The sequence below is a fragment of the Ziziphus jujuba genome, chromosome 1, assembly GCF_031755915.1.
Source record: "Ziziphus jujuba cultivar Dongzao chromosome 1, ASM3175591v1".
In the NCBI taxonomy this organism is placed as follows: domain Eukaryota; kingdom Viridiplantae; phylum Streptophyta; class Magnoliopsida; order Rosales; family Rhamnaceae; genus Ziziphus; species Ziziphus jujuba.
In genome coordinates, this window is record NC_083379.1 from 37,679,328 (window position 1) to 37,690,899 (window position 11,572).

An 11,572-nucleotide genomic window follows, 5' to 3' on the forward strand; every position below is an offset into this window, starting at 1 on the left:
GTTTTGGAAACTCTCATGAACGAGTCCTGCAATTATAGTCAGTCAGACAATTTCCCCAGTAGAGATTCGTGGTCAAATCAAAGAAGAGAACAGCATATTCAATATGACATGTTATTTTGCTTAGAAATTCATCCAAATGGACACTAAGCAAATTACTCTGCCAAAATTTCCATCTTTAATTTTCCCCATCAATCCAATCCCCTCACCTCGTGCTCTCTTGCGCTTGAGTGTCTTCAAATTCTTTATGGCATATAACTGATAACGTCCTTTATTTTTAGGTGACTTTTCTTCCCTCTTTTAAAATTCCAAAGTTGAGGAACAAACATGTCTTCCACTTGGATTGACATTTCATTAATTTCAATCAAGGTCTGTTACAAGTGCCTCATATATATCTCTTCGCCTCACTCCTACTTGAGTTTCCATTTTCTCTTTTTTTTTTGGGTAATACCTACTTTGAGTTTCCTTAGCTTCTCATATATTAAGATTATGTATCCTGCTTATTACCATTCATAGTTACAACCTTGCTTGGATACCAACTTGAATCCTTCACATGTTCCTGCCACAAAAGAATAGTGGATGCCTACAACTGTGCTTCCTTAAGAGGATATCGTTGCTTAAATGTGTTAATAGAGGGCTTCTGGTTAAGATCCCTTCTCATTCTCTTAATCCCAATATTGGTTCTATTACCCAACAGATCATCCAAACCCGCTTTTAGTTCTTTACGAGCTTCTTGTAACTCATCATTACTCTGATGCTCTTTATTTATAAGAGTTTGATTTAGAGACTTTATATCATTGAGCAACTCTTTTAACTTTCTTTTCATAATAAACGGTGAATAATATGATTTTTATTAAATAAATATAAAACTAATTAAGCATAAATATTTTGGCAATTACCAGAGTTGCCGAAATTGACTTTCAAAGTATAAATAACCTGGTAAACCACAACTCAACACACACTAGTGATTATTACCCCAAAAAAAAAAAATATATATATATATATATATTTTGTTTTTCGATCAAAACATTTTGGTTCTACGTGAAAGATTGCTCGGCAACCAACCATTGGAGTTTTTAGTTTTTAGCCTTGTTACTCAACTGTTCTTCTAATCGAATGAATGTGCTCGCTCCGTTTGAAAAATAAAATCTTCCATTTTCTTTATTGTATGCTCCATGGACAAAATATTCACAAATTGTTCATTGATAATACCTTTCTTATCTAATTGATCTCAGAAGAAGATATCAGGTTATAAATTTGTCACGGGTTGGTTGCATTTGGGATTAAAAATATTCAGTTTTATTTACTGTGTTTAGGGTGTTTCCATTTATAAAATTGAAGCTGGAGCATTTAGGTTTTCAGGTTGTGGTATAATCATCTCCTATTAGTTCCTTAATGGAAGATATTATCAATTGCTTTTTTTAACTCTGTAATTTTTATTTTTTTTAATCATTTTCCATTTGGTTTTTAATTATTCGTTGACACTGCTACAAGGTTAAATTACAATTCTTGGCAAATGAGGCATTTGCAGTTGTTTTGTTTATTTTTGTAGTAGTAATAGCGCTTAATTTCCTAGTATTTTTTATTAAAAAAAAATCATGGTACTCTATATAGTTATTCTCTTAGCCTTTTAATGTGTATAAGTTTGTTGGTATCATATTTTTATACTCTCATTTTTTCAAATGTCCAATTGAAATGATTATTATCAGTATTCATAATCAATTAAACTGTCCAAAAAGCATGTTGAAAATTAAATTTATAAGTGGAATTTTAAGGTGTTATACATTATTTATCAATATCTATATATAAGCTAAGCACTTAACTTGGGTGCAATTCGTTTTTTTTTTTTTTTTTAAACTAATCTTTATTATTAACTAACATTTAGGTAAACAAATCATAAGTGGAAAAAAAAAAAAATCAACCCTATTATCAAATAAAATCCTTTTTTTTTTCTACAAGACACGAATTTTTATATTATAGTAATTGAATCTTTTTAAAAAAAAAATTATTTATATGTTCTTTTAATGAATTAATTGTTTAATTATTTAGAGTTAATTATATGAAAAAACATAAGAAAAAAAAAATTCCACATCTGTTTGTTTAGGGGGGAGAGAGGATCTAATGAGAAAACATCATAATTGCCCCTTCATTTTGGGTCATGTGAATCACAAATTGTGTATTATACAACTGAGTTTGGGGATGCAACATACATATATGTATGAAAAAATATATATATATATGTGGATTATATTATATTTTGGTATGTCATTAAGAATTAAATCGAATTGTTTTTAATTATGGATCCATCATATAATACGCTTTACACCTTCCAAACAGACCAAGGGGTGCACGATACACCTGGATACCTTATCAGTCATCATTCCAACAATGACTTCATTTGAAAAATTAATAGTCACAACAAACAATGATTATTATTATTATTATTATTATTATTTTTTTTAACAATACCAAACACTTAGTAAGAGCTAGAAAGAAATTCTAATCTTCATTTAGTTTTTGCTCTCTTAGGTCTTAGCCCATTGAAATACCCAGCTAAGCCAATCATAACCTCCCAGGACCCTAACCATTTCCATTAATACTTAGTTCCCATTGTGGCTCCTAAGCATGGTGTTTATCCAAAATGAACAACTTTTTCTCCACTCACCTCTTTCACAACAATAGTGAATGGATTTGATAGGACATCATGCTTAGTTCCAAAGCCTTGCCTATCACTTAGATAGTTCTGACCAAGGCCTTCTGCCTATTAATTTCAAAGGCAGTGAGAATTTTATTTTATTTTATCTTTAAAATACAAATAGTAGTGATAGCCCTCCTCATTATATAGTCGTCATGGGAATTTTAAGCAGAGAAAAACATGAAATATATATATATATATATATATGTTTTCCATCCCAAGGTCTCAAAAGCCCCATTAATGTCCATTCCAGGAGTTTTAGACACATCAAATGAAAGGTTAACGAGGACTAATTTTCTTTTCTAATATTTTTAATAAAAACTTATCACAAACAACTATGGCAACCTATTTTACTATTTCTCCTGCTACTTAACTTTAGTCTGATTCGTGAAAGAAAATAATAAAGCTTTTTTGGGTCTGTTTTCTTTTTTAATTACAAAATCAGAATAAATGAATCTTTCTCAATGGCTTCATATATTGCAGCTTTTATGGGCAATGTTTTCATACATCAACACAAAACATAAATTTCTTTCCAGGCACTTACAATTCTAAACTAAATCCCAAAACTATCTAGCTATACAATGGAAAAAAGGTGGTGAAATAATTAAAAAAAGAATCATCAATATGAAAAACCTGTTTACAAAGAACAATGGGAGCAAAATGATGGCAACTATATATCTAACTAGTAATGCACAGGTTGTCCTCTATCACAAAATTCATACCCCCATAGGCTATAGGTCAATTCCAACAACAATGGTAGTCACTGTACGATTGCAATGTCAGATCAGCTCTCTGTTCATTGAAATTCTACCTTGAAGCAAAAGGCAAAGGCTGTGGGCCCAATTGCTTTTCCAAGTACTTTTGGAACATTTTCTCATCCCTGAGCATAGATGGCATCTAGAAAAGAATTTCGTAGGGGGTTTGCATTGTTGGAACTTCCATATAAAAGCCACCTGACAGATGCCCCAAAAAAAAAAAAAAAAAAAAAGGGGGAGGAAATGTCATTTAAAAGTGGTAGAAAATATCCATGAGTATCACGTATTTCCATCTTATATCTTTCAAAACATCTCTTATTAATCAAAATGACATCTACAATTCATAAAATTAAATATCTGAATCTAAGTTTTCAAGAAAAAGAAGATAGGTTTTTTACCATCAAGAAGAAAAACTTTAGTACCTTTTCAGAACAAATCTATGGACTCTCATCATCTGAACTAGAATACTCCATTCGCCTGTCTGTGATAGCAGGCAAAAGCCGCTGGTGGAGATTGGGAGGAGGCTGTTGGGGATCAGAAGAAGAAGATGCAGTTCGAGGCTGTTGAGGATCAGAGGAAGATGCCTCCTTTCTATGTGCTTTTGCCTTTTTTGTTGAATTGCTCACCTCTCTGCATGTCTTATCTAACATTATCAAAAAGTCCCGTAGTATAATGAACAATCGTAAACCTTCATCTTTCCCTGCTTTCCCGTGGAAGTAGTCACCAGTGCTCTTTACCAAAGCCATGATTCTTTTTTCTTCCTCCAGGAGCCACATGATATCAACCTCAGCATTCTGCACGAAACTCTTCAGTGCTTGATGAAAGCCGCTATCAGTTTCAACATTCTTCATTTCTGAGTTCAGGAAACTCCGGGTTTTTAGCAATGAATCACCAAGTTTGGCAACTGTTCCTGTTAAGCTGTCAGCATCCAAAATTGCTGCTTTCTTTACATTCTCGAGTTCATTTCCCAAACCTGAAACTACCTGAAGACCAAGACTGCGATAGTGTTCTTCTATATCTGGTGAAGCTTCTTCAAGGAGATCATCTGATTTGATGCTAGAGACACTCCGGCTCTCCCTTGTTACACGGGCCGCTTTTATACCTTCAGAACGAATAATCTCCTGAACAACAAACTGGAAGAGTGTTGTCTTCCCATCCACTCCTTTTACATCAGACAATTTCAAAAGTGTATCAAGTTTGAAAGCTTGTGCACCACCTCGAAATGTTCCATCATTCATACGATTGCCAGTTTTAAGAACAGCTTCTAGAAGTTTGAGGAAAAGCCGACTGTTTCTGAGTTCCTTGCAGGCAACCTGCCATAAAAGCATGGAGACGTTATGAAATTGAAGTGCATAAATTTCAAGAAATTAATCAGAAACCACTGGCAGATGAATATAATATGCCGAAGCAGAATCAACAGGTCAGATAAGTAACAGACAATCTATATCCATGAAAGCAAATCTAGGCATGTCTATACATTTATGCACATAGATGACATAATCTTCCTCGAATTTCAGCCGAGGTGAGGGGTAAAAAAAAAAACACAGCAACAATGGGGCAATATAGAAACAGTTCACCAATCACCAATGATGAATAACAAGAAGAAAGGTTCCATATAAACAGCCAAACAGGATAGCAAGTTACAGTCCATATGAGCCCTCATTCTTTCTGAGATTACTATATAGAGCATAGTCAGAGATACATTTGATATGTCATGTTCATCCAATTCCACAAGCATATCCACAAATTGTTATAGCAATGAGACAAATTGAAAATTGATGAACCTGATCATTGCAACTGGTGGGAACTCCATTGATTATAAGGTAGAATCTATGAAACATTTGCTATTACTTTCTTTCTCTCCAGCCATTTTAGCCAAGAGAAGTAGGTTAAATTTATTGGAAGTTTCATTTTGAGTGCTCGCACACGGATGAAAGAAAAAGGTTTGTAACTCCAAAGGACCTGGCAAATGCAAGTAAGCTATACTGCCAATTACGAAAGTTCTTATCAAATGGACTCTGTGGATTAGTTCATATTATACTTTGAATATGATACATAATTCCAGTTTGATTTACTTCCGTGATTCCCTGTTATCCATTTTTCTTTGAAAAAAGCACCATGTAATACTTCATAGCGACTGAGAGTTGAATAGCTCAAAGTTAAGGTTTGTTTAGTAGAAAATATCTTATGCTTTTGTGTAGTAGAAAATATCTTATGCTAGCTTAATGTAGCTTACTGTCTTTGTCCTTTTAGTCTAGGACAATAATGTCTACGGTACTTATTTCGCATTTTTCAACTTATAAAAGTCAATTAGAGAAACGTTTAATGTGACAGACAAGAGCAACATATAAGAAAAACATATAAGTGATGCAAGTTTGAGAGCTGGTTAGCTACCTCTAAGGTTGTGAAGGACTCTTTCACAATTCCAATGTCCTCTTGAAAAGTACACATAAAAAGCAATGCTTCCAGTCGTTTAAAAGCAAATGGGATATCGACCAAAGCTTTTAAAAACCGCTCGGCAGGTCCAAGTCGAGAAAGTTCACCATTAAAGAGCCTAAGCTTTAGTTCTTCTTCAGATGTTGGCGTCATCTTTAACAAAGTCTGAAGGAACTCAGCGGGAAGCTCATTTCCTGATTTAATGAGAAAAGGAAAGGTACAAATAATCTTCAGATGCATCAACTTCAAACACAGAAAAACAGGTACTACAAGCAGCTCCATTTCCCCAATTTTAGTTTCGTTTTCCCCCTAAAATAATGTAATCTTTTTCTTTACAGAAGCATATCCTTCTAAAGTCTCAGATTTTTATTTATTTATTTTTATTACATATCAGGAAAATTCAAAAATAAAAATCATTTCACTAAATTATAAATGCATACTACTCTTACAAGACTTAAATAATCATTTATTAATGCCTTCGGGAAGACTATGAAAGGAAATATCAATGCTGCATTGCGCATGGAAATGCTTAAGTATCTTATTTGGTCCTCATGCAGGTTTAAACATATTGATTCTCTTGCACTTTTTGTGTTTATCTTAAATGATTCCAACATTGTTCATCCTATTTTATAGCTGTGAGATATTATGCATATTAGATACATGGGACAAGCTGCACAATTTTTTTTTTTTTTTTCCTTTTCCTGATTTAGTTTGAATACATTGGTTTAGAATACCAGCTCATATTGGCTTATAGCATCTGCCACTGTACAGATCTAATACCCTAACTTAAGAACTTGAGTAGTAGCATTTTTCCTTCTAGAATAATCAGGAAAAGAAGTAAAATATATGTAACCTTTTTCTGATCCTAACAAGAGGATCCCCAAACAACATGAAAGAGGTTACATATGTTTGTTTATTTAGCAATGAATTTTCTGCCAAGGAAACGGGGTGAAAAATATACCTTCATGAAGTGCATCACATACTTCTTCTATTGTCACATTCAATGCCCGAAGAAGAATTGCCAGATTTTGTGACTTTTTTGGATCAATAATTTGAATTAACTGAGGCAAAGGATCTTGGGATGAAGACTCTTTGTTTGTTTGTTTTTTATTTTTATCAACATTGGAATATCCAAATAGAGTTTCTATCATATTCTCATCAAACCTGTACAGTAAGTAGGTTGCATTTCAGCAGCTGATAAATTCAAAGATCCATGGGAAACAAATATATATATATATATATAGATATATATAAAGAAATATGCATCTTACTGGAATGATCCTGATTTAATCTGATGCCAAACCATTGACTGATCTGGGTTTGCAAGAACCTTATCCCAGAAAAAAGGCTTTAGCTTGGTTTTAGGGGCCATGCCATCATCCTCTAAGCCAGCTCCCTCACTAGTAGAAGCTTTTGGTGGATGCTTTGGCGCAAGAGGTGGAGGTTGGGCAACCTTTGAACCTATGGCCATTGGCGGAGGTGGTCGAGGAGGAGGGGCACCACTACTTGGAGGAGGTGGTGGTGGTGGTGGACGAGGACGGGGCTTGGTGCCAGAAGGTACAGGAGGTGGTGGTGGAGGTGGTGCAGGTGGTGCAGGAGGGGGAGGGGGAGGGCCCGTAGGGCCAGATGGCTTCAGAGAGGGAGGTGGCCGTACAGGAGGTGGAGGGGGAGGAGGACCAGCCATGGTGGAAGGAGGCTTAAAAGAAGAACGTGGTTCAGGAGGGAGGGGTTCTGCCCTTCCAGGAGGAGGCTTCAAAGGAAGCATCCCTGTAGGGATAGTCCTTCCAGGTGGAGGCTTCAGAGGAGGAGGCGGTACCCTTCCATTAGGATTGATACCTGTGCCATTTGGAGTTTCATCTAATGAAATGTGGAGCACATTGGTCTCCATGCGACTGCCATCCAAAGATGAGACCTTTCCATGAAGACTCAAGTTATTATTACCAAAAGACTGATGCCCAAGCTTCTCTTCTTTAACTGAGTTGCCTGAAGCACAAGATTTGTGTCAAGATCAATAACATTTGGAAGATTGCCAAACAACTATAAATTACACGAACAACATAAAGGGGAGAAAAAAAAAAAAAATGAATACATACCGACAGAGAAGTCACTTAAGCTCAGGCTGAGAAGGGGCCTCTCATCCGTTCGTCTGACTCTAGGACCAGTTCTAGAAAATCTAGAACAGCATAAAAAGAGCAGCACTGCAATGATAAATGTTACAGAGGCAGTTACAACAACAGCAATAACAATTGTTTTATTGTTATTACTTTTCTTTTCTTGTTGTACTCCACCAGAACCTGGACTGTTCGAAGAGTTTTCGTTTGCTGCGGGTTCTAAACTTGTATTCCTATTGGAAATAGGTGGAAAGAATGGCGTTTTTGGAGAGGCAGCAGGGCGTATAGAACCAGGAACTTGTGGTGTAGGACCAGGGGATGGTGCCAGAGTGGTGGACAGTGCTGGACCAGGGGCTGATGCTAGATCAGGGGATGGCGCTAGACTGGATCTAGGTGATCCAACTGCAGGAGCTTCAGCAAGTACTCTTTTAACTCTCTGCGCTGACTCAGTACCAAGATTCCTTCTAGGATCCTTAGGTCTTGGAAACATGGACTCAACATACTTGCCCAACCAAATGTTGGAGCCCCCTTCTTCTCCAGAAGCAGGAAATACAAATTTATTGTTCCTTAAACAATCCAGAAGAGTTTGCTTCACCTGTGGATGCAGTAAATAGATAATTTTCTGAATGTTTTCTTTTGTTAATGACTCACTTTTCCAATTAATTTCATTGGTTCTACTAGATGTTTCCTCCGTTGAGCACAAATCAAGTTCTTCAACAACTTCCTTCAAATGGATCAAATCTACCTCGCAATTCAACCATAATATATCTGCCTGCAGTCCATTGAATTGTAACGATTTTTATTTCTATTTGTGCAAATCTTAAGTACCCACCATATACATGCATGAATGCACACATTCTCAAATATCTCCCTAATCTTGACTTCAGGTGAGCTTTGAGACGCATTATAATCAAAGATATATGAAGAATAGGAAATGTAAAACATATTTATATCGGCCATACATATAATAAGAACTTCAGGGATAGAGAACCAAATTTGTTCCACCTAGAGTGAATGTAAGCAAATAAAAGAATTCAAGCTCGGGTTGAGATACCATCATTCCTTTGTTGAACAATATCAAAACTTATAAAAGGAACTGTTTTTATTGGGTTCGTGCAAATAAGCATCCACATATGCTTTCCCTATAAATATCTTACTATTATCATTATTATTAGTTTGAAACAGTTGGAAACAGCAAACGAAAAGCAGTGCATTAAACTTCATCAATTAGTTATGCTAACAAATACAAACTAAACAGAATCCAGCCAGTTAATAGGGAAAAATTATTACACATAGAACTCCTGTAGGTGAAGTTAGATGTAGCAAATTGCAAAAGTGATGAGATAGTGCATTCAAAAAGTTATGTGGCTCTCACCACTTCTCCATTAATTTTCCCAGATGCTGGATCGACTAGTTGGTCAATAAACAGTTCTTCTGCGTTCTTACTCTCCCCTGAACATATCGATGCCGACAAGCATAGCAGAATAGCCAAAACAATGAAACAACTCGTCCTCATAAGATCCATATGTTGTTGAATTTTTTCATCCCAGACATATAATATCCTTGTCATTTCATCAATGCATAAACCTCTCAGGAAAAACCCTAGAACATCTTCATCAACCACCCCAAACCTTCAAACTTTCATCATTTTGCAAGGGACCCAATTCGATTCTTCCCAAGAAAACCCCTCTAACGTAACGATTTACCAGCTTTTACAAGCAAATTCTCAAAGACCCACCTGAAGCTTTGATGAAGATTTGAGCTTTGGAATAATGAATCAAACAAAACCCAAAATTTTCTTTTCTCCCAAACGGCCAAAATACGGAATCGCCCACCAAGAATTAAAGGGTATATATGAAAAGGACAAACCCCCCAAAAAAAAAACTTTTGAGAGCTCGTCTGGGAGCTCTAATAAACCGTATTAAATCGAAATTACCCTCAAATGTCCCTTGAAACTTCGAATTGAGAATGTAAAAAGGCTATCTGTGTGAAACTTTCAAATGGGTATTATTATTATTGTTTTATTTTTGTCTGACCAGATCCATAAAAAGGATCTGAAAAAACATTAGCTGTTAGGGAATTCCACAAGCATTGCGAGCTGTTGACCACAATAACTTGTCTAAAAGGCTGAAGATTTTCCTGTACAAAGTTACCGTGGAAAAGTTGCCAACAAAGAAATGAGAATGACTTCGATAACTCTCTTTTTACCTTTGTTTTTTTTTTTTTTTTTTCCCCTAAATTTTATTTTCTTTGCCAGAAGAATGACTCAAGGTAGAAAGAGAAAGAAAATAAAAACAAACAACAGTTTTTTTTTTTTTGAGACCTGATATTTGTAAAAATATATATCGTGCATATAATATGGTATTAATGCATTACAAGTTTACAACCATTTCAATTATTAATGTCCATGGATTTTAGCCACACTTGTATGGAATATTTCTGTCAGGTGTCGTTTTTCTTATTTTGTGTTCCTAAAATAGAAATCTCTTACCAATTTTGTTTTGCCACATTTTATTAATTTCTGTTACTGCTAGATATCTAAATTATTATTGCCAGCCAACAGCTCACAAAATCTAAAGACTGTTATTTATTTTAAGATAATACAAACTTTATTTTCATGGGGTTTTTATACTTTAATATGTATTTGTGTATTTCAAATACGTTTGGTTTTATATATGAAAATGATAACAGTAATATATGCTTACACAAATTTATAAGGGACAATCATTTTGTTAATAAAACATCATTTAGTGGGGGAGAACTCAAGTCATAAGTTCCTCGACTCATGCCTTTCAATTAATTTATTGCCACTTTGAATAATTTCTTTCAATAAATGTTACTGAATTTAAATATTTATTGCATTGCCTCCAACAAAAAGAAAATATACACTTTCAAAAAAGCACATATATAATAATAACAAACACAAAAAAGTCATATAAACCAAACGTCAAGACGTAACATCTCTTCCAAACTTTTGTCATCAACAGTAGAAATTAAAGCAGCCGAATTAAAAAATTCATTTGATTATTTTGTTATATTGCTTTTGTGTTTTCCTTAACGATAGAGAGTTGCATTAGATTTAAGACAATGGAAATGCCAAATGTAAACTTATTCCCTATCAAAAACAGAAATACTTCCCAATAAAAAAAAAAATGGAAAACAAAAATATTTCCATTCCCAGCCTGTATGTAGGTAAGGTTTGGTTTGGACATTTTTGACCCATTATTTCTGACAAGACTGCTACAAAATTCAAAATGATCAAACGCGGCTTTGACAACCAGAGTTTCCTTGTTGCTTTCCTTTTTCTTAAGCGTGTGTGTTTTCTTCAATTTTCATTTTGGGCTTCTAACCAAATGGGCTTGGAAGTCCTTAATGGATAGCCTATAAATTCACCCAATCTGGTTGCTTAGAGCCCAAGAAAACAAAGGAGATTTTGAATGGGGGTCCCAGTCCCACCCACTCTCCAAAAGAAGCACCAGCATTTCCATGGACGGTAATCCAAATGCAAGCATCCATCATGGAGATACTAATCCTGCTTTTATTTTACTTAAAAGTAGCTCTGCAGATGCCCTATGCCC

General features: G+C 35.0%; 1 protein-coding gene across 1 annotated transcript; it reads right to left on the minus strand.

Annotated features, from left to right (window-relative positions):
- Positions 1–3,139: 3,139 nt before the first annotated feature.
- LOC107431611 (formin-like protein 5) lies at positions 3,140–10,202 on the minus strand. Its single transcript, XM_016042580.4, has 7 exons — positions 9,370–10,202; positions 7,977–8,766; positions 7,155–7,866; positions 6,845–7,047; positions 5,842–6,077; positions 3,870–4,760; positions 3,140–3,645 (listed from the first exon to the last, which is right to left on the minus strand). Exons 1-6 carry the CDS (start codon positions 9,562–9,564, stop codon positions 3,885–3,887), a joined length of 3,012 nt encoding a protein of 1,003 aa, XP_015898066.3. The 5' UTR covers positions 9,565–10,202; the 3' UTR covers positions 3,140–3,645; positions 3,870–3,884.
- Positions 10,203–11,572: the final 1,370 nt, after the last annotated feature.